Raw genomic sequence first — 25,095 nt, forward strand, 5'->3', positions numbered from 1 at the left:
GAAGTGAATACTAGTTTTATTTTGAAACTGGTACACATTTTCCTGAAAAGTAATGGAGCGAACAGACAATGGAATGACGTCACAAATATAATTTAATTACAACAAACGTACGACGTACTTGCTGGGGGAGCCTGTGGGGAGCTCGTGGGGAGCCTGTGTTCGACCTGGAATACTAGTCCCTCTCCTTACAACAAACGTACGACGTATTTGCTGGGGAGCCTGGCTTCGCCTGTTGGATAACGACTTGCTTTGAAAACGTAGAAAACTCACAAGCAGACTTTCTAATCTGTCATATTGACCAGTTTGAACTACTATCTACATTTTCCCTGTGTAAGAACGTCCTTCACCCAGACCATACCATGTAAATACACTAACTTACTTAATATCTAACTTTGTTGCTTCCTCTACTTTGCCAGGATCCATTGCCTGATGATGGTGTTTCAAACTGGCGTGTCAGTACAGTGTCCTGGTTGTGGGATTCCCTTAAAACGTCCGTAAATTGCACAAGTCTTAGGTTTCCTTGACAGACCGTGATACAACTGATAATGCTCCAAGCGACGTTCACCATTAATACTAACACAACACAACATTATCAACTCATTTTATTACATAATTATGTACAAAATAAAATGCCCGAAAAACAATTGCATAATTTACATTTCTACATGTATATAAGACAGCTGTTCAACTGTTCTCCAGACTAATAATCTCCTGTGTCCATGGCAACCGTACACTGATTGTCATGGCAATCTCAATAGTGGCAAGAGGAATTCTCATGAAAAACCGTCTACAAGGAAACGTCGATGATAATGATGAAGTGTAAGTAATACTGTTGAATGAAGCAGGATAACATCGTGACGATGATGAATGATCAAATTCTCATTTTGATCATATATGAGTGATACTGTCTGGTTGGTCCGTTTCCTCGTCCTCCCTTCCACGCAATGACGTCCTTGTGCATGTCTGGTATATGTACAATGACGTCACAGTCAGTAGCACAAACACAATGATGAGTCCGACAACAATGTATGCCGACGTCACAAGACCAAATGCAAAGTAATACGCTGTTACGTCACAATAGGTGGTCCTGATGGAGTCGTGAAACTGCACTATTTTCTCGGCACTGTAGATCCACACTGACCCTGCAACAAAACAGTCACAGTAAGCCTGTTGACACTACAGATGAAAACAAAACTAAAATATTCTTAAACGGGTATCTTGAATTCAGAGACGCAAATTTAATTGTGTTCATATTTATTAGTGGGAAGTTTAATTATTGAAGTAGTTTCTGAAGATATCCATATCCAACTCCGTCAATATCACCGCAGGCACAATCATCTTCACAATCAGTCACTCTCAAATACGCCAACGTTCACAACCATTTACGACCACTCACACACCACCGACTCATACAACCACTCACTCACACATCCACTCTCTCACACATACATTTACTTAAAAACCAATGATTAATGATATCACTGACTCTTCTACAAAATCACTTACATACACATGTCACACATCCACCCACTCACATAACCACCCCCCTCTGGGTGCGCCTATGTTCACTAGTGTTGGGAATTGGTTAAAATCGCATAATTGATGATTGGTTCATTACAAACCGATCAATCACCGAAAATAATTGGCTAGCGTCATTTATGAAATTTTCCTGGTTATTTTTGTTTGCGCAAAAACAAAAAGAAAAAAAAATGTACTTCTTTGATTTGTTGCAAATTGCACATCTTTAAAGGATGACTAGTATGTTAAAAACATTAATTTCTTGGAGTCTTTCAGATAAATTCAATCATGACGTGGAACGAGCTTGTAGTGCTTATGAAATGTAACAGACAAAACCAAACTTGTGAAAAATCTTGTTAATGCAAAAGGTTTTCCAGAATTGTTTGTGTTCGATTATGAGAAAACATGATCGATTGCTTGGTCGTTTAGTCACTGCGACCAATCTTCGATTATTTCAATTAATCGGACCACCACTAATGCTCACACACATACACTCACTTTCCCATCAATCACTCTCACTAACTCACAACACACTTACTCTCAACCCAATAAGGCAGTGTGTGTTCTACACTCCTATATGCTTTAGCTGGTGTAAGTAGAGCCGTGTTTCACATGTCCATCTTGACAAACTACAGAGCTTGTGGTCACTATCCTGTACGATATCAATGGCAGATAACTCTTAGCAGCATACATCGATTAACCCACCTGCCAAGTTCCACAACACGAGAAAAAGCACTAGTATTTTCAGGAGGATGCTCGTGTTATCAAGTCTATTGATATCCGGGTCATTTGACTTTTTCTTCTCCATACACAGTCGGATAGCCGAGATGCCCGTATGTAGAGCCAGGATGCTGCCATCAACCAACAGGAACACGGGAATAGCAGGTTCAAAGGGACATAACTCCTTCTTTTGTATACCTGTACAGCAAAGTATTGCTTCATCAGTTGATGATAACGAGGAGAGACAGTGTAATTCGTCCGAAGAAAAACCCGACGTTATAACATTAAAATCCTCATCTTCATTTCCATGGATGACATGTGGAGGGCATTGATAATTTCTCCCATGTCTGATGGAATTCCTTATTCTTAACTGCATCATAATTATTTTCCGTGTGGTTTTTGGTGAACACTTGGCTTGCCTTTGCATGTGTTTATGATTGTGCCACCGATGGAGCAGGATAGCTGGTATTATCACTATTTGATCGTGATTCATAAACTAAAATATTTGGTTTAGATGGTACAATTGACTCTGCCTTCAGCAGTTTAGATTATATTGATACCGTTACACATATCTGTTCGAAAATCAAGGTCTGATATATGACATTAATATTAGAAAAGTAAAACATGATTACCAACATTGACGCTTTCTACTTCGAGGTTTGAATATTGCAATATTTGTATATGACATAGGGTACTCACCAATGAAGAGCATGCTGACTGTGATACAGATGCTGCAAAACCGCACACACTCCCGTAACACTGGAAATAACGATTTGGTGTTTAGCTGTGATGGCATATTTCTACAAAAATATCTGTTCAAGAAACAAATATTGTAACATTCAGTCATAAGTGATAGCTGACTGATACTAACTAAACCACAGTGAAGGGGTGACATCGCTTAGTTGTATCAGGATCTGCTACTCGTGGATTCTGCTACTCGTATATATTTTCATTTTAAAGGTCAACGTTACAGCCCTGTGCCACGTTGGCTACTCTCAATACGAGTCTTTTAGCCTACTGAAATACCGTCCAAATCAGCGCAAGCCCTATTCCCTCGCTCCCTCATACGTTAATAATAGAGTAGCTGTGTATGTTCACCAAGCATCAACCTTGAAACTGTTTTACGATTTCTGATTTAACCTTCATGGGTTAACAAGTAGTAATTATCCAATCACATGTCCTGTGGCAACATTTCGAAACGTTTTACATAAAATTCGCATATACCTAATTTCAAAGTCGAAGTAGGCGAATGACGTTTTATGCCACAGTCAGCAACTCCCAATTTGTAAACAATGCCTTCAAAGTACGAGAATAAAATACCATATCTTCTTCTGGCCAACAAATAATGCCATTTTCTTTCAAAACGAATTTCGTGATGTGATCAAGTATAATAACAAAGATATTAAACACTGCATAATTATACAAGTAAGCGCTAAAGAAGATCTTAGTCTATTCAGAGATAAGACATCTGGATGTCACAGCAAACGCCGCCACCCTCATAAGACTTGATGAGATAAACAAAAACAACTAACCTACATTGCTAACATACGAGACATATATACATACCAAAAACAAATGGGTGAGAAAAATAAATGAGTGAGTGAATTATTTTGTTCGTGTTCATATATTCAGCAATACCCAAACTGGATAACACCAAGAATGTATTCCACATAATGTTCCCATTGTCAAAGCTCCGCACACATTGTTGTATTCAAAACGATAAAAAAGTAGTGTAACTACGATACCCGTGTTGAAACCAAAAAAGTTACTGGACGTCCACAACGTAGACGTAGACGATACCGACATGCACTGTCGCAATTCAAACCAGTCATTAACATATTTATAGCTATCTTATTTCAAGATTTGAGCCAGAAACATTCCATGGTTTCAGATATGTTGATTACAGGTGCTATTTGAACAAAGGCGTCGCTCAAGACTGTCTTCACGTATGACTATAATCTTCAGCAGATGACGTCGTGGCGAGGATGATTCATCATAAGCTATTATTAAGGTGTACACCAGCAGATGTATTCTGCGATAGGACATGGCTCTTAGACGTATCATTAACATCCAACTTACCTCTGTTTTTGAAAACATATCTCAGGAACAGGTATGAAACGCGCAAAGGGTTGTGTCTTCTTCTCTTGCTCCCTTCAGGTGTGTGTCTGAACTGGCCACAGATGACATCCTGGAACAGAAACATATAACATATGTATCTTATGTACCCATGAACTGGAGCTACAATGACCACTGTTACAGAAAACCTGCACCCTTATGCACTTGAACAGAAAGCATGTGCCCTTGACCAGGGCCTATCTTATGCACTTGAACAGAAAGAATGTACTCATGACCAGGGCCTATCTTATGCACTTGAACAGAAAGAATGTAGTCTTGAACAGACCCTATCTTATGCACTTGAACAGAAAGAATGTACTCTTGAACAGGAGCTGTCTTATGCACTTGAACAGAAAGCATGTGACCTTGACCAGAGCCTATCTTATGCACTTGAACGGAAAGAATGTACTCTTCATCAGGAGCTGTCTTATGCACTTGAACAGAAAGCATGTGCCCTTGACCAGAGCCTAGCTTATGCACTTGAACAGAAAGAATGTACTCTTGAACAGGAGCTGTCTTATGCACTTGAACAGAAAGCATGTGCCCTTGAACAGAAAGAATGAAGTCTTGAACAGGAGCTGTCTTATGCACTTTAACAGAAAGCATGTGACCTTGACCAGAGCCTATCTTATGCACTTGAACAGAAAGAATGTAGTCTTGAACAGGAGCTGTCTTATGCACTTGAACCAGAAAGCATGTGCCCTTGATCAGAAAGAATGAAGTCTTGAACAGGAGCTGTCTTATGCACTTTAACAGAAAGCATGTGTGATCTTGAGCCTTTTTATGCCTTTGAACAGAAAGAATGTAGTCTTGAACAGGAGCTGTCTTATGCACTTGAACCAGAAAGCATGTGACCTTGACCAGAGCCTATCTTATGCACTTTAACAGAAAGAATGTAGTCTTGAACAGGAGCTGTCTTATGCACTTGAACCAGAAAGCATGTGCCCTTGATCAGAAAGAATGAAGTCTTGAACAGGAGCTGTCTTATGCACTTTAACAGAAAGCATGTGACCTTGATCAGAGCCTTTTTTATGCCTTTGAACAGAAAGAATGTAGTCTTGAACAGGAGCTGTCTTATGCACTTGAACCAGAAAGCATGTGCCCTTGATCAGAGCCTATCTTATGCACTTGAACAGAAAGAATGTACTCTTGAACAGGAGCTGTCTTATGCACTTGAACCAGAAAGCATGTGCCCTTGATCAGAAAGAATGAAGTCTTGAACAGGAGCTGTCTTATGCACTTTAACAGAAAGCATGTGACCTTGACCAGAGCCTATCTTATGCACTTGAACAGAAAGAATGTAGTCTTGAACAGGAGCTGTCTTATGCACTTGAACCAGAAAGCATGTGCCCTTGATCAGAGCCTATCTTATGCACTTGAACAGAAAGAATGTACTCTTGAACAGGAGCTGTCTTATGCACTTGAACCAGAAAGCATGTGCCCTTGATCAGAAAGAATGAAGTCTTGAACAGGAGCTGTCTTATGCACTTTAACAGAAAGCATGTGACCTTGACCAGAGCCTATCTTATGCACTTGAACAGAAAGAATGTAGTCTTGAACAGGAGCTGTCTTATGCACTTGAACAGAAAGAATGTACTCTTGAACAGGAGCTGTCTTATGCACTCGAACAGAAAGAATGTAGTCTTGAACAGGAGCTGTCTTATGCACTTGAACAGAAAGAATGTACTCTTGAACAGGAGCTGTCTTATGCACTAGAACAGAAAGAATGTAGTCTTGAACAGGAGCTGTCTTATGCACTTTAACAGAAAGAATGTAGTCTTGAACAGGAGATGTCTTATGCACTTGAACGGAAAGAATGTACTCTTGAACAGGAGCTGTCTTATGCACTTGAACAGAAAGCATGTGCCCTTGACCAGAGCCTAGCTTATGCACTTGAACGGAAAGAATGTAGTCTTGAACAGGAGCTGTCTTATGCACTTGTACAGAAAGAATGTACTCTTGAACAGGAGCTGTCTTATGCACTTGAACAGAAAGAATGTACTCTTGAACGGGAGATGTCTTATGTTGTCACATGAACGGAACCTACAATGCTGTCATTGCGTCATTGCCATGTTACACCGATTTGTGGAAAAGGTTATTCAATTTGGTTGATTAGTGTTTTTTCTGTCGCGTTTTATCAGCTTTGCGACAGCGATACACATGTGAAAACCATCGAGATGCAGTAGCTTTCCTTGCTTCAACTATCCAGTATACTATCAACCACATACGTTGTACTGCGCCCTCATTATACCCTGAACCTACGCTCGTTGTAAGGCGAGAGCATTGATTTAGCACAACCCCTTGGTGTATCAAATTAAAACCTCATTTCCCTACTTGTATTTAAGATGATGAAGCAAATATAAGAATGGGCTGGTGTGCCCTTAGGGGACGCTCGGAAACAATGGAATCCACATTTGGGTTCTTTGTCACGTGATTAGATCAATTAACTAATAGTGATCGATATGATAGTCTGGTCATTTGGATATGGTTGGTCAGTCAGATGTTTGCGGAGCTGCGTAGTGCTGGCTTCATTAATACATTCAAACGGACGGTGGTCTAACAAGGCTAAATGGTGGAGACATGGACAAGATCTGATCTGACTGCAGCCGATTTGAGTTCTCGATGGCTGAAAACGAAACCCCCTTCTCGAAGTCTGTAATCTCTGTGTGAAATGCAGGGACACACTGTGGCTGTTGACAGAATACATAGTGATAAACGCTTTAAATCCCCGTAATCAGTATCATCATCACTTCCTTTAAACATGTAACCTAATCAATACCTGGATCAAGCGTCTTGCCGTAGTAAATCGTGTGCTAAGTGCTCATCGTTCCGAATAGTAGTTAAGGTAATTTATTGCATTTAGAATAAACTCATATCTCTTAAGTTACTGATGTCTTCGACACACTAGCATTAAGAGACAAAAACACCTCGAATCTGCGGCAGGGTCTGTACATTTGGGCAATTTCTGCCTGAATGATAAAACTGCAACATGAGCAAAGTAGCACTGACGCAAAACCTACAACCATTAACTCCGCAATACTCCTCAGCAGGAAACATGAGACGGGGAAACAGGACATTGTGGGAAAGAAGACACGCAACGAAACACGATATGGGAAACAAGATGCAATGGTAACTGAATACAGGGGTCACGGGTCACAGAGGAAATTGCATCGGGTGGTGGAGTGGGGTGGGGTTACAGTGGGGTACAGGAGAAACAGGTCACAGAGAGAAACAGCATACAGGGTACACAGGGATAAACGGGACATAGGGAGAAAGGGACACAGGAAGAAACGGGACACATGGAGAAAGGGACACAGGGAGAAACAGAATAGGGGGGTACACAGGACAAAGAGGGAAAGAGGACACAGGCGCAAGAAGACATAGAGAACAACTGACCACATGGTAAATATGTGGAATAGGGAGACAAAGGGAACTGGGCACACATAACACTGACAGAATCAAGGTCACGGGACCAGCAGCGTTGTCCATGATCAGGACCTGTTGTGTTTTGTCTCCGTGAAGGCAAACACCGCGAGTGTAGACATTGGAACCCGGACAGCCATGGCCAACATTCTCTATTGACTTGACCTCTTTGTCCATGGCTATCAATAAACAGTATCGCGTCGTCTTATGTTTAATCATATTTACAAATCAAATATCTTGTTACATTTGAAAGAGGTCTGTAATGGAACATATTCATCTATGTGGAAACCAGGGACGCAAAAATGAGTTCAACTCCACGGTCCTTGCGGTCAGTTTTAAAACGTGTGCGTTCTTTCTTTGTATTATTTGTTACACGATAGAATCTTTTACAATATCACTATAACAAAACGTAACACAGAGACTGGTTCACCCACAAAACTTATGAAACTACCACTGCCACAAGGTACAAAGCGAGTAGCCAGATGTGTAATTTGTAGCCACTGCCGAAGAAGCTGTGTGTCTACAATACTACCTTAACGTTGATGACCTAATCAAATCACAACGCAGGCTGCTGAGGTATAGGTTGAGGAGGTTTTGACCATTGCAACAGACTTGCGATAGTTACAAGCACTATTGCAATATTCTAATACAATACTCGACAATACCACTAAATATATTTATCACAGGACCTAGAGGTGGTATTAAAGGCGATATTGGCCAGGTTGTTTATCGTCCTGGTTATGCTATATACATGTCATTCACCATACGGTAAGCCGTCCGACTATCATGCTCATCCAGAGGACATCTTGGACATACTGTAAATCATGAAATTCATGCGATTAAACACTTGATGCGTAAAATGCGATTGTCCCCTGCTCTCACTAACAAGGTGAGGACGTGTCTAAGTGTTAACAACAGTGTTATGTCGGGTCCACTGCACATGGGCGGTGATGTATACACAGTAAACAATGAACCTGAGTTCCATATATCGAGAGTGTTCGTCATCAAGTTCCGCGTTAAGTGTGGTCAGATTGTACACCAAGCTTTTTCAAAGTCATCAACCTTGTCTGATGGGGTCTTAGTCCTTGTCCAGCTGCTCCACGTATTTTAGACCAGGGATCGCATTCATTTGACTGCGTGTTAATTTCTGGTTTTACGGTATTTTACTCTTCGACGTACGGAAACGTTAGGCAATTTGTAGTGGAGGCCATTACAGTATATGCATGTTTCCAATACAAGTCGACTGACAGCAGGAGAGGTACAGCATTGATGTTTTGATTTTGTAGATGACGAAGGACACTAACTGGTACATCGGCACATACACATCATCAGGGAAAAGTTAATAACGTGATTGTAATAAGTTTGCGCCTTCCACTTAATCACGTGAGTGAGTGAGTAAGCGAGTGAGTGAGTGAGTCTGCAAATAACATCCAAATCTTTTCCACTAGCAAACTATTGGATGGGCACTCTACCACTATACTGTCATATTACTCCAGTGTTGAGTCCCAATGGGCGATTAAGATGATATGGGAGGGTGGTAGAACAGAATTATATGACCTGATAACAGACTTTAGGCGTTCACCTTCGCCCCTAAATTACCCAGCAGTGCATTGAAGATGTTCATCATTTGCGGTGTGGTTACCCTTTGTCGGTGTTTACGTTCAGATGACATAAAGGATGATCGCTTGAAGTGATGCATAGCATTGATTGGGTGGCTAAATGGACCTAGAATGGTCAGTTGGCCAGTGAAGAGAAAGATGGCCGTGGAAGACGGGCCCGGAGCGTTAGATCGATGGACAGAAAATGGGGAAGCAGTAAATGACAGTTTCATTGGCACCGGCGGTTTGGGTTCTCCGGGTAAACACAAGAAGCGTGTCCTGTACTGTCTGTTAATTGTGGGTCTATACAGTGGAGGCAGCTTGGTTTTCGTTACACCGACTTGAATACGTTACACCCACGGAACACATTAACATCAAATAGGTAAAATATGATGTACTGATGATACGCACCCTGAAGAGCATGTTTGTTGGGAATTCTCTCGTTAAAGTGTGAAATTTCGAAATATTGGAGGGTTTCTTGGTGTGAAGGGTGCTTAGTTACTCAGACAGCACCTCTCCTGTGTCATTTCATCTTCACTTCCATGGATTTTGTCAAAGTGGCCTGCCCTTGCATCATTTTTACTTCCTCCACACTGAAGTGTACCAAGTCAGATCCAGCGACAATGGCTCCCAGTTGTCATCTGAGCAAGTTAACCGGTAACTTTAATAAAACTACACGATTGGTGATTGAAATCTTAATGAAAATAAATTTTGAAAAACACTTAGTCTAAGATTGAATCCTCAGAAATATGGTATTCGGAATACATCAATGCGCTGTTTTACTATGAGTTACGTCCCTTCTTATATCGATCTATACTTAACAAAATAACTTTTTTAATCGACTCGATGGGAAAAATAAAACACGATTCGTAAAATATCAATTATATGCTACATTTGTGCAATTTTGGGTCGGCAGATCCGTTATGAGAAAAGCACCTTAACAGCCGTTATAGTATGGAGCATTGTACGATTGTCTTCTCCACATATTGTCTTGTCAAAAGCTGTATAATGGGAAGGAATACAATAACTGGGGAACACATAACAATCTATCATGTTCACGCGGAGGAAGATTGCAATACACTTGCTGGATATTGAAAATTGACCATAAGTGTCATGTCAAGTGTGATTCCTGGAATAAATCTGTGCTAACTCGGTGGAATATAATCACAATCATCTCATTGTTCGTGAAGGGCCCCGGTCCTGCATCATGTCCTCCTCCACACTGCCTTCAGCTGGTGATGAATGGGGGACCGTGATATTGGTCCTCGCCACAGGGGGTGACCGGAGACGGGGGGAAAGTAGGGATCTCTAGCCTCTGTGATCATTTATAGCCAATACAAGCATTACATCAAAGACATCATCGGTTGAAAATGTTGAGTATAACTTGTGATATTTATACGTTAATATGGCCAACTCAAAGTACTGCCTGAAGTAACTGCTGATATTGCCATATGCTTGTAGATTCTGCTGAAACGTTACACAGTGTCTCAATAAATACATCTAGCAGATAATAAGGGTTACAGTAACACAGTGTCCCAAGGAGTACACCTTACAAATAGTTAGGGTAACAGTTACTCAGTGTCCCAAGGAATACACCTAACAGGTAGTAAGGGTTACAGTAACACAGTGTCTCAATAAATACATCTAGCAGATAATTAGGGTTACAGTAACACAGTGTCCCAAGGAGTACACCTTACAAATAGTTAGGGTTACAGTACACAGTGTCCCTAAGGAGTGTCCTAACAGATAGTTAGGGATTAATCAGTGTCCCAAGGGTTACAGTTACACCCCAAGGTACACCTAACAGATAGTTAGGGTTACAGTAACACAGTGTCCCAAGGGTACACCTAACAGATAGTTAGGGTTACAGTAACACAGTGTCCCAAGGAGTACACCTAACAAATAGTTAGGGTTACAGTAACACAGTGTCCCAAGGAATACACCTAACAAATAGTTAGGGTTACAGTAACTCAGTGTCCCAAGGAGTACACCTAACAGATAGTTAGGGTTACAGTAACACAGTGTCTCAAGGAGTACACCTAACAGATAGTTAGGGTTACAGTAACATAGTGTCCCAAGGAGTACACCTTACAAATAGTTAGGGTTACAGTAACACAGTGTCCCAAGGAATACACCTTACAAATAGTTAGGGTTACAGTAACATAGTGTCCCAAGGAGTACACCTAACAGATAGTTAGGGTTACAGTAACATAGTGTCTCAAGGAGTACACCTAACAGATAGTTAGGGTTACAGTAACATAGTGTCCCAAGGAGTACACCTAACAGATAGTTAGGGTTACAGTAACACAGTGTCCCAAGGAATACACCTAACAGATAGTTAGGGTTACAGTAACATAGTGTCCCAAGGAGTACACCTAACAGATAGTTAGGGTTACAGTAACACAGTGTCCCAAGGAGTACACCTAACAGATAGTTAGGGTTACAGTAACATGGTCTCCCAAGGAGTACACCTAACAGATAGTTAGGGTTACAGTAACACAGTGTCCCAAGGAATACACCTAACAGATAGTTAGGGTTACAGTAACACAGTGTCCCAAGGAATACACCTAACAGATAGTTAGGGTTACAGTAACATAGTCTCCCAAGGAATACACCTAACATATAGTTAGGGTTACAGTTACTCAGTGTCCCAAGGAGTACACCTAACAGATAGTTAGGGTTACAGTTACTCAGTGTCTCAAGGAGTACACCTAACAGATAGTTAGGGTGACAGTTACTCAGTGTCCCAAGGAATACACCTAACAGATAGTTAGGGTTTCAGTTTCTTTGTGTCTCAAGGAATTTGGTTGGTTAGTTTGTTTGTTGTTTAACACCGCACTCAGCAATATTCTAGCTGTATGGTGGTGGTTTGTAAATAACAGAGTCTAGACCAGGCAATCCAGTGATCAACAGCATGAGCATCGATCTAAGCGTATTGGATGCGATGGCAAGTGTCAGCCAAGCCAGCGAGCCTGACCACCCAATCCCGTTAGTCGCCTTTTACGACAAGCATGGGTTACTGAAGATTGATTCTAACCCGGATCTTCACGGGTTCTCAAGGAATACTTCGATCAGATAATACAGTCAAATGCTGTTTGTTGGTTCAAATACTTAAATACGTTTATTCAGAATATGATCACATTTTACGATCATCAGATCTTATCGATTGCCAGCTATGGAAGATGAAGAAAATATATGTTTGGCATGATAAGCATCGTCACTGTAAGGAATGATCATAGTCCATACATAGTCCAAGACGAATGTCAGTAGGCGTCAGGCAACAGTCAATGTTGGTCACCTCCCGGACACAAGTTGCAGCTGAACAGATATGCCACTGAAGTATCTGTCGGTATTGGTTATCGTACAGACCAACTATTGCTGTGGAGAATTTATACATATACGCACGTACGGACATGCAGACATATCAAATTGCGTTTGTTAGCGTTCTAGTGACGTAGACGAGACTTACACTAATATCTAAAAATATAAATTTATATATAATTTTGATAGAAACCATGTGACTTGAAGACCATTGGGAATTCCAGAGAGATGACATATTCCTCAACCTGAGGAAAACTTAGACTTGCGTCATTTATGGCTTTCGCATTGCAAAAAGGGCTGGTCGGAAAATAATTAGGTTGAGGGACTGTGAGACAGACTGGCGGTAGACGGACAGGAGGTGTTCTGATCATGTATGCTCTGTAACACGCTGGTGACGACAGACAGCCATCATGTACTATGTCACCACGAATTAGGTTCTCCTTCGTCAACGCGGCAGCAGTGGGCGAAAGGTTAAATGCAAGTTTGGACAAAAGTAACGTCACCAGTCTGGCGATATGATAGTTACGTCACGGCTAATGCTATTAAAACTGACGCTTGCAGCAAAGATACCAGACTGCTAATGTGATTCACCTGTCCCCCCTGGCCATGGGGCAACGTCATGATAGCAGGGTCACTGGGTACATATGTCGTGTTGTGACATCATGTGACCACGACTCATTAGCCACTCTTCATCACACTGGTGAGATCAATAATCTGGAGTGACATCCAGCCCTCAACTCCGACATTTACACGAATTTCGGAGTGTGTGGCTCATAGGGTTGTGTCAGTCCTTAAGTAAAGATGGCACAATATATTGTGAGATGAATGATTTCAAATGCTCAACATGATTTAGGAAAAACGAAATAAATATATGATGAAAAATAGAACTTAACCTCATCTTTGACTTGGACTTTGACGATATTTTTAGTTTTTTAGTTTTAGTTTTAGTTTTAAGAACATTAAAAGTAACGCTGCCGTTCAAAAAAGAACGGACGTTTCTAGTTTTCTTCTTCATATTTAAGTTAGCAACGCAAACAAACATAATATTAATCTCTGCTGTAACATGAAACAACTTTGTTTCTTTCAAACATATCAAATGAGCAAAAGTCCAACTGGTAAGTGCTACATGTTTTGCCTTTTGCAAGCTGAGGCATAAGGTTGTAAACGTACCATTTCGACATATGAAGGTAGCTCTTAGATGTATGAAGATGTTGGATAGATTTAAACTCTTAAACTATTTCCGCTTTTCTACTGGTAAAACCATCACGTGTTGTGATAATGCTGATTGGTATTTGAGTCTGTATCGAAGATTCAAAGTGTCCTTATCATACTCCTCATAAAGCGGAAGTGGATATTTTCACTACCTAGTCGTGATAAACATTTGCTAAAGTTCGTTTGAGTGTGTGGTACTCAAATTCATAATAAATGAATAATTCGTAGGTAGTTCTGGAATTCCTATTTGAAGTCGTTTGTCAATCAGCGAAAAGTAATTTAACGCACGATGATTACGTATAAGAGTGCGATCAGTCGTATAACATATACCGTGGAAACTGGTGACGTCACTTCCGGACACATATTTCGAAACTATTTCCGTTTTGTTCTTGGATAAATGAAGTGGGGTTTCTCTCAAACAATGATCTCGTCAGTCTAATTTGGGACGGAAGTGACGCAGATCTTACACGTTTATCACTTTCGTGAATCATTCATGCGCAGACCAAACCAAGAATCATTAATTTTATCATATCTGGGCTTGAACCTACAGTCCTAGGAATCTGGCTCGTCTGCAGCACAAAACACGACTGGACAACGCGTGACCAGAGTGTCATCAAGAGACCATTGGATTAGCATCACGGTGAACATCAGCCAGAATGTCGACATGGAGAAGCTTGGAGAAGCTTTGGTTATCACTGATGAAGTTTTATGAGTACCAGCAAGCGTGCATAGTTACCATAACATCAGCCTACGTGGGCATTGTATTCCCACACTGCAGCATCTGTGATGTAGGCCTAGGACTGATGGTGGACCGACCTTGTAGAAAGGTGAACAGTTTACACATTGCCTTCAATATATTGAATGATTGAGTTCATGTGCACATTGCACGATATCAGATTTTTGTTTCAATCGAAGTTAAGCGTACCTGGTTTCGAATTCTCTTCCAACCATAGTCATTCAATAGACTTTTTTACGCGAGTTTTATATGAACATATATGAACTAAATGAATTGAACTATTACGATGTTCATCTGTTACTTCTGTGACTGTAGATTTACATTATCACTGCTGTCATCGGGACAGAGATCAAGAACAGGTTTATTTAATTCAGACTGCAATGGGTGCCCAGCTCTTCCCACTAGACAGGGCCGCCTGATTGCTTTTCCTTTTGTCTTACCAATACCATGTGTCTGAGCGTCTTGTCCCAATTGAAACGCCACTTTGAACATGTAATTTACATGATTGCACCACAGTAATTTGTCCGCTTGCATCAAGAGGTGTAAAACCCCCAGGAAAGATGCACGACAGAATGCGTCCGTTGTGTCACCTGTGCTCCCAGTCCACACAACCAGCCGTCAGAAATAATCTAGAATCAATTGTTGAATGCTAAGCAATTTCCCCCAACACGTGCAAAGCGCTGACCCCCGGGTCGACCGTGATAGGAAATATAATGATGGCCGAAGAGAGCAGTGCACACTGTGGCTCGCATTGATTATATAATTGCTGGCGCATGGACAGAACAGTGGGTGACAGGTTTTAATGATGTAGGGCTGAATTTCTTTGGTGAGAATGCGGAATTGGTTTGGCAAATGTTGAGAGCAATCAACGATGTCTCAGACAGGAGACCTTGTTTCTTAACGTCTTCAGAGATTTTGATGGAGCGACGGCGAGATTATATCTGTGCTAGGTTAAGGACACTGTCTGTCTCGTCATGAGATACTTGGCTGGAGCGATGGTGAGATTATATCGATATGAGGTTAAGGACACTGTCTGTCTCGTCATGAGATACTTGGCTGGAGCGATGGTGAGATTATATCTATATGAGGTTAAGGACACTGTCTGTCTCGTCATGAGATACTTGGCTGGAGCGATGGTGAGATTATATCTATATGAGGTTAAGGACACTGTCTGTCTCATCATGAGATACTTGGCTGGAGCGATGGTGAGATTATATCTATATGAGGTTAAGGACACTGTCTGTCTCATCATGAGATACTTGGCTGGAGCGATGGTGAGATTATATCTATATGAGGTTAAGGACACTGTCTGTCTCGTCATGAGATACTTGGATGGAGCGATGGTGAGATTATATCTATATGAGGTTAAGGACACTGTCTGTCTCGTCATGAGATACTTGGATGGAGCGATGGTGAGATTATATCTATATGAGGTTAAGGACACTGTCTGTCTCATCATGAGATAATACTTTGGAGCTGGATCTATATGAGGTTAAGGACACCGGCGAGAGATTATATCTATATGAGGTTAAGGACACTGCCTGTCTCGTCTTGAGATACATGGATGGTGCGATGGTGAGATTATATCTATATGAGGTTAAGGACACTGTCTGTCTCATCATGAGATACTTGGCTGGAGCGATGGTGATGCCATATTCGTGAGACGTTTGGGTAATGTTGAATTCGGATTTAGCGATTTGTGAGATTTTAACCTATGGGAGGCTATGTTGTGTAACTTCTGGAGAAATTCGGAAGAAGCGAAGGTCGAGGTTATACATAGTGCCTCGTCATGAGACATTTTGATAGAGCGATGGATGAGACTTTAGTTTTATGGAATTTATTTGGACAGAGAGATGTGAGAGACTTATATACTCTTGTCTGCTTTAGGGAAATCGAGTTTTGTCACGAGACATATATTTGGAACAAGACTAATGATGAATGTTTACCTTAAGTTGAGTTGGAGGCGCTATCAAATAGTTGGATGGATCGAAGATCAGATTGTTTGGAAGTTTGGAAAAAGGTGTCGCAACGTCATCAACTAATTGGATAGACCCCGTAACGTCACGCACTACATTGGATAGACCCCTTAATGTCATGCACTGCATTGGATGACCCCCGTAACGTCATGAAGTAATTGGATGACCCCCGTAACGTCATGCACTAATTGGATGGCCCCCGTAACGTAATGCACTAATTGAAAGGACCCCATAACGTCATGCAAAAATTGGATGGCCCCCCGTAACGCCATGCACTAATTGGACGGACCCTGTAACGTCATGCACTAATTGGATGGACCCTGTAACGTCATGCACTAATTGGATGGACCCCGTAACGTCATGCACTAAGGTCTTGTTAAAGACCAAGGTCGAATATCGTCACTTTCTGTTGTGACGTCACTTGAATTGTTCGATGACGTAATTGCATTCGGGCAGTCAACCCCGTCAGAAGTTGGTTTTGAGTAAACTTACAGTCAAATTCCTTCATCGTTTCCTTTTTCTTTTCAACACAAATTCCATGTATTTTAGCAATAATAACGGTAATGCTATTTTTGAGGGCATTATCATTTGCAGAAGCCCTAGGTCTTTTTCAACTGCCCTCCTTCGTCGGGCAGTTAATGGGAGACCGTGGGCTTCTACAAATGATAATGCCCTCAAAAATAGCATTACCCTTATAGGACCCCGTAACGTCATGCACTAACTGGATGAACCCCGTAACGTCATGCACTAATTGGATGGACCCCGTAACGTCAGAAACTGCACCAAGCATTGGCATGTCAAGACATCCTGTAGTATTCACGTCATGGCGACCTTGTCAAGTATTTCACGACAACGCTTTGCGTAGTTTTTAAGTCATGGCAGCCTAGGCGACGTGTTCATGATATGTTATCCTTAATAAAGTATTCAGGTCATGGCATGCTGAAGTATTCAGTAATTACTCCGTACATTATGTATAGCTTCACTCGAGCTTTAACATTTACTGTTTTCATTAATATTCATACAACATTTGGTTGTATGTTTCATTATCTTCTTATATACATATAGATATTTATATCATTTGTCAAAAAGCCAAACTGCAGAAAATTAGTTTGTACATATCTACTTACACGAGTGGCATATCACATTTCACTGAGATAAACGTGCTGAAATCAGCGAGTTTTCAAGTCCAAATAGCAACAATATTACGTCTAATAATAATGGTCATGAAAATGAGGACGATGATGCTCAAAGTCCTACATTAATGCTCCGTTCAATGAATCACTGTTCAACCCGAGGCGCTAAAATGTAAACAGTCACATTGCTTTTCATCCTACCGGGTACCCACCGACTGCTGGGTGAATAGAGGCACATTTCAAACAATGTCAACAGCCTGTGGAGACTGCACATAGATTATAGTCGGGTTAATATAGTACATTAATATGACGTCACCACTCGAGGCTATCACGTCAATGACGTTAAACTATGTACCATGCGACTTTAACTTACTCTCTCGTAGCTTTAACCCATTATTAAAATCTGATAACCGGGACACAGGAAGTATTGACCATCTTCTTGTATGCAGGGTGGTGTACAAGACGATCTACAAATGCACGTAAACTCACAACAGCGAATTGTCGTTATCCGACATGGCTTGATGAATTTAGTGACGTCAATACGTCGATCCGTTCAAACAACAGCCTCGGGGCATGACGATAGTATACTCTGCAACTAACGGCCTCTGTCAACACCACGCCTCCACTGACCAACCAATACTAGAATAAAACCTCCAACCCAAGCCCTCTAACCCTAAATCATCTAAAGGCCCACTGTCATCAGGTATAGACCCCCAACATACACATACGTCATTGTCTCCCAGTGTACATACAAAACCTTCTTCGCCTGTCTCTCAGATTCAACAAACCTTGCATGTCAATTAGACCTACAATCAGACCTAACAGACCCGACATGCTTCGGATGACGCATTGCCTTGCATTCTCCACCCACACTAGTCCTAGAGTGTAAACTGTTGCCTCTACACCCGCCTCATAGACTCGATACACATACTAGACAATGTAAGATGGGTGTACAACTCCTATATACCCTCAAGGACAGATGGACGTATACCCGGAAGTAGCGGGCTCGTGTACAGAAAGGCCCTAAAGCCATGTAAACACAAGCACTGATTACACTCAAATAACCTTCCCGATACATAACAGGCAATGCTTTTTCAAGAACTAACTTCTATGTTACCTGCGCTAATGGAGCCATACACACAAAACGGATGCAGGGATTACCGAAAAATGTGAACATCGGTTTTTAATTCAACTTCCTAGACGAAAACATGTATCGAAGTCAATATAAATCGATATATAAATAGACGCGAGAACAATGGAACTTCGCAACCTGCTTATTTAATCATTGACACACAAACACACACACAAGTGTAGATAACAAAGGAATTAGGCAACACAAGCCCCTTCCTATTCCATTACCTGAGAGTAAGGACAGTGTAATCATTAACGACAAAAACTGCTCTGCTAGACAAATCAAATGGGATGGAATAACTTGTAATATATTAACTGATATCAATATTAATATCCCGGTGCCAACATCTGCAATGTTTTAAACCCTGCACTGCCAGGGATCAGATAATTTCACCATAAAATTTCTCGAGAGTGATACTTTCAATTGATTAATTGCACACCTTGAAATATAAAACTGTACTAGCACCAGATGCAGTGTGCACGTTTGTGTCGGTATTTGTGTGGATGTGAATGTGGATGTGGATGTGGACTGAATTACACCAACATCTGCGCCCAAGAGGAAGCTTCAGGAAGGTCCCGAAGCTATATGCTTGACACTATATATGCAGAAATGTACGACAATCACTGAGAAGCAAAGCAGAAACGTATATAATGCAAGGAGATAGAACTGCCGCTACAATGTATGCTATAAATCTGTCATATTAACTACCTTCACAACAACTACCCAGATGCAAATACTACCTTTCCTATTGCTACTACATCAGCTGCAACTACTACCCGTCCTATTGCTACTACATCAGCTGCAACTACTACCCGTCCTATTGCTACTACATCAGCTACAACTACTACCCGTCCTATTGCTACTACATCAGCTACAACTACTACCCGTCCTATTGCTACTACATCAGCTGCAACTACTACCCGTCCTATTGCTACTACATCAGCTACAACAACTACTACCCGTCCTATTGCTACTACATCAGCTGCAACTACTACCCTTCCTATTGCTACTACATCAACTACAACTACTACCCGTCCTATTGCTACTACATCAGCTGCAACTACTACCCGTCCTATTGCTACTACATCAACTACAACTACTACCCGTCCTATTGCTACTACATCAGCATATTGCTGCTACATCGGCTATACCCAACCCTTCCTATTGGTACTACATCAGCTACACTACTACTACCCGTCCTATTGCTACTACATCAGCTGCAACTACTACCCGTCCTATTGCTACTACATCAGCTACAACTACTACCCGTCCTATTGCTACTACATCAGCTGCAACTACTACCCGTCCTATTGCTACTACATCAGCTACAACTACTACCCTTCATATTGCTACTACATCAGCTATATATGCAACTACCCTTCCTATTGCTACTACATCAGCTGCAACTACTATCCTTCCTATTGCTACTACATCAGCTGCAACTACTACCCTTCCTATTGCTACTACATCAGCTCCAACTACTACCCGTCCTATTGCTACTACATCAGCTACAACTACTACCCTTCATATTGCTACTACATCAGCTATATATGCTACCCTTCCTGTTGGTACTACATCAGCTACAACTACTATCCGTCCTATTGCTACTACATCAGCTGCAACTACTACCCTTCCTATTGCTACTACATCAGCTATATATGCTACCCTTCCTGTTGGTACTACATCAGCTACAACTACTATCCTTCCTATTGCTACTACATCATCTGCAACTGCTACCCTTCCTATTGCTACTACATCAGCTGCAACTACTAACCTTCCTATTGCTACTACATCAGCTACAACTACTACCCTTCCTACTGCTACTACATCAGCTCCAACTACTACCCGTCCTATTGCTACTACATCAGCTACAACTACTATCCTTCCTATTGCTACTACATCATCTGCAACTACTACCCGTATTATTGTTACTACTACGTATCCTAAAGATATTGATGCTACTGCAGCAAGTGCTGCTACTGCCAATGCTATTTCACTACAACAGCTACTACTACTTTCACTACTACTGCATCTACTGTTTTGCATCAGCTGGTCTATCACATCTACATAATGTTGGCCAATATCACACCGGCTCAGGTTTGTAGCACAACACATTAGCCTTCAAGTGACATTTATATCGCCGTAAAACGCTTTGTTTGTCGCATTATTTAATCAGTATTGTTCTAGGAGACGCTGGTCTGACGTGGGCAGGCGTTTGTATTGTGCTAACCCTGAACCAGCCAGTGTCAAGTGACTGTACACAAAGACGGAACCTTCACAAACACAATAGTGTTACATGACTAATGTTTTATAGTCAGGGAGTTCCCAGGTATGTGCTAATATTGATATATGGTGATCACTGTCGAGAGTCAACAGCTGATGACAAGCATGCCGAGTACTAGGTCCACAGTGGCGTTATGTAACTACATCCGATAGCCACTTACTGTAGTGAGGTATACACGTTACTGACAGGCATAGTCTGTAACCCCTTTCCCCAATCTTACACACACCACATCATATGGAGGCACAACTTGTATATACCATGTTTCCTCTATTCAGTACACGGTGGCTTCAAATTGAGGTCGGGCCAGAGGCTCTGCCCAATAACAGAAAAACAGGTCTCTGTCAATTAGCGATCAGGTTTTATGGTTTTATGCCGTGTCCATTATTTGATGAAATTAATGACCCCTCTCATATTCACTTCCGGCGTGTAATGACTACTTCCTTTCACTTCCGGTATCACCACGTGTCGTTGGAAACGGTGTGTGAAGAGTACACGGTTTAGATTCGATAAAATAATCTGTGCCAAAATAGACCACGGGCCAAAAGTTTGCGTGAAATAAATATTAAACTCTAGGGTGTCAAATGAAGGAAATACGGTATACAGAATATCAAGGCCCTGTTTGACTACACTCCGACTTCAACAACTTACATAACGTACATGAGCCTACATAAAGCTGTAGTCCTGCTGTAGGCAATAACATCAGCAGTTTAGATTGTGGGCCGTTCTATGTAGTACTGTACATTTACTTACAACCCCATACAGCCATACGGTCACTTGGGTTACACGGGCATAACGCTATGTGATTACTTCTGAGGGAAAAACATTCATTGTACGTTTAGCATTGTTTTATGGCTCAGATAACATAATAATTGACATTAACTGGGACATGTGTTTGATGACGCCACAACAGTACTTTTGTTTGTTGGAATGTAGGACGAATGTCGGTCGAGGTGATATTAATAAAATGACTTTTTTTCACGTTTTATATATGATGGTCTTGAAATTGTTTTACCCTTGTTGTTTTGACTAATGGGGTACGTTTTGTTCCGTCTTTCGTTGTTTGACGATTTCGTACCTTCTGGGGAACAGCTGTACACTACATTCAGCCTCTACATCAGCTACTGCTTGTCAAGTCACGATGAATGCAGGAAAAGGACGCGAAAGCTCAATTTATATAAATTAGCGTCTCCTAATTGTCACCGTAGTTTACACAAGGTATTTACAGCTAATGCTGACCTGTATCTAGGCCTACTGTAGTTACAGCCGAAAGCTACCTATCTGCGCACACCTGTAATTCCATGTACTGTTACTCCGACAGAGTGAGGGTTGACTCATCGACATGTGGTGCTCGTTACACAGGATATGGTCGTATAAAAACATGATCTGAAACAGCCTTCGGAAAATGAGTGCATTCTGACGGGTAGTCGCGCACGTAAATAATCACAGTGTAGACATATCAAATGAAACAGTTGTAATAGTTTAATGAGTTTACACCTAGTCGTCTCTAGTGCCTACCAACTGCCGAGGGTTCGTACATTACTCAGCCCTGTAGGTCCACCGGTACACAACACATACATGCTTAGCTCAGTTATCAGTTAACCGTTCATGTAAACACCCTTTACTGCAAGGGCATTGGGCAAAGTGTTCGTTGTTTGACTAAAACTACCGCGAAGTAAGGTAGCGTGCACAATGCACCATAACAACACATTCCACAGGTGGAAGTAGAAGTCCTACCGTGTTTTCCTCCTTGGTCCCTTCCTCGACAACGTCGCTGACTCCCAGCAAACACTGTGTGTCCATGTTGATGTCTACGTGTATGATGCTTCCTGTTTCAACCCGGCTTAATTACAGGTGAGCAAAAGCACATCCTACCTGCCAGGCAAGAGTAGAGAACGATCCTACCTGCAAGGTAAGAGATGTGAACGCCGGTGACACACGTCGTAATGAGCTCAGTGAATAACAGTCCGAGCTTATACAAGAGGCCCCAGGCACACAGCTTCCTGACCCACGACTCACTGCCTGACTGTCATGAAGGTGAGTGGACAGAGCCGGAGGTGTTTACAGTCAACCTAAACAAAGTGAGCAGACTAGGGACCCGAAAAGAGCAGCACGTATTGTCACCCATAGAAACCGCCGTTGTAGCGGAGGACCATGCCGAAACTGAAGTTACAGAAGCATGATTTACATGGCGGTATGTTCTGTGTACACATTGGGACATTACGTAGCGGGGTGGCCAATGTCACAGTGACATACATTTAACCCCGGAAACATAAGAGTTATCTCATATTGGGTACACCTAGTGATTAAGACGTCACTCGCCGGGTCAAGGACCCGGGTTCGAATCCCACGTTGGTACAATGTGTACATGTTGATACAGCTGTAACATACACACACTGTGGATTTATAACAAACGGTTCCACATGGAGAAATAAACTGAATATTTGGAATAAATTAGCATCGCTGATGTAATGAAACGCATCCTTTATGCGAGATGAGGAATACCAAGCGCATCAGTGAAGATATTAGACACGTAAGCTGTATTGCGCAATAAGTATGTCGTATGTCAGAGTATGTCAGAGTATGTCAGAGAAGTGTGTACATTGCACCAGCTGCTGCCCCAGCTGCTATCAGTCTGATGATTATGAACATTTATTCAAAAGCCCATCGCAAATACGCCGAGGAGTAGGGATCTACAAACCGTAAACGTTAAATCAACACACAAACTGCCATTATCTGCGCCTTCAGTTAATGTGTCATGTGACATCGTGGTTGTTGAACTTCTCTTTGGACAGAAAGAGTAGTTCAAACTGTCTTGCAACGCGTACATGTATATGTCATTTGTCATATATGGGATTTTGTTGTTGTCACGCTGGAAAATGAATTATGCACATATTGTACGTCTGTCTCCTCTGTGTTTGAAGTAGTAACCATGGTAACACGTGATGAGATATGTCACGTGAACATGGTATCTGTTTTCCGTTGTAATCTAATCATGCTCTAGGACAACATGTAACAGACGCGTGGTCAGCACTTCCTCCACCAGAGCGTGGTCAGCACTTCCTCCACCAGAGCGTGGTCTGCACTTCCTTCACCAGAGCGTGGTCAGCACTTCCTCCACCAGAGCGTGGTCAGCACTTCCTCCACCAGAGCGTGGTCTGCACTTCCTCCACCAGAGCGTGGTCTGCACTTCCTCCACCAGAGCGTGGACAGCACTTCCTCCACCAGAGCGTGGTCAGCACTTCCTCCACCAGAGCGTGGTCAGCACTTCCTCCACCAGAGCGTGGTCAGCACTTCCTCCACCAGAGCGTGGTCAGCACTTCCTCCACCAGGCGTGGACAGCACTTCCTCCACCATGGCGTGGTCAGCACTTCCTCCACCAGGCGTGGTCAGCACTTCCTCCACCAGAGCGTGGTCAGCACTTCCTCCCACCAGGCGTGGTCTGCACTTCCTCCACCAGGCGTGGTCAGCACTTCCTCCACCATGGCGTGGTCAGCACTTCCCTCCACCAGGCGTGGTCAGCACTTCCTCCACCAGAGCGTGGTCTGCACTTCCTCCACCAGAGCGTGGTCAGCACTTCCTCCACCAGAGCGTGGTCAGCACTTCCTCCACCAGAGCGTGGTCAGCACTTCCTCCACCAGAGCGTGGTCAGCACTTCCTCCACCAAAGCGTGGTCAGCACTTCCTCCACCAGAGCGTGGTCAGCACTTCCTCCACCGGAGCGTGGTCAGCACTTCCTCCACCAGAGCGTGGTCAGCACTTCCTCCACCATAGCGTGGTCAGCACTTCCTCTACCATAGCGTGGTCAGCACTTCCTCCACCAGGGCGTGGTCTGCACTTCCTTCACCAGAGCGTGGTCAGCACTTCCTTCACCAGAGCGTGGTCAGCACTTCCTCCACCATAGCGTGGTCTGCACTTCCTCCACCATAGC

General features: G+C 42.3%; 1 protein-coding gene across 1 annotated transcript; it reads right to left on the minus strand.

The window, feature by feature from the left end:
* Nucleotides 1–19: 19 nt before the first annotated feature.
* On the minus strand, nt 20–23,411 carry LOC124259825 (transmembrane protein 272-like). The gene is made up of 5 exons (XM_046694022.1): nt 22,903–23,411; nt 4,318–4,426; nt 2,938–2,997; nt 2,224–2,436; nt 20–1,142 (listed from the first exon to the last, which is right to left on the minus strand). The coding sequence occupies exons 1-5, from the start codon at nt 22,966–22,968 to the stop codon at nt 889–891; spliced, it is 702 nt and encodes a 233-aa protein (XP_046549978.1). The 5' UTR covers nt 22,969–23,411; the 3' UTR covers nt 20–888.
* Nucleotides 23,412–25,095: the final 1,684 nt, after the last annotated feature.

The sequence above is a fragment of the Haliotis rubra genome, unplaced genomic scaffold (assembly GCF_003918875.1).
Source record: "Haliotis rubra isolate DU_JTF1 unplaced genomic scaffold, ASM391887v1 Scf739, whole genome shotgun sequence".
Lineage (NCBI taxonomy): Eukaryota > Metazoa > Mollusca > Gastropoda > Lepetellida > Haliotidae > Haliotis > Haliotis rubra.

What these genes read in the sequence shown, in the direction of transcription:
- LOC124259825 (XM_046694022.1), bottom strand. Translation starts at nt 22,968, where the DNA reads ATGGACACACAGTGTTTGCTGGGAGTCAGCGACGTTGTCGAGGAAGGG. An exon ending in AGTCAGCATGCTCTTCATTG is followed by an intron (nt 2,437 to 2,937) that starts GTGAGTACCCTA and finishes TTTGCTGTACAG; the next exon opens with GTATACAAAAGAAGGAGTTA. An exon ending in CGTGTTGTGGAACTTGGCAG is followed by an intron (nt 1,143 to 2,223) that starts GTGGGTTAATCG and finishes GTTTTGTTGCAG; the next exon opens with GGTCAGTGTGGATCTACAGT.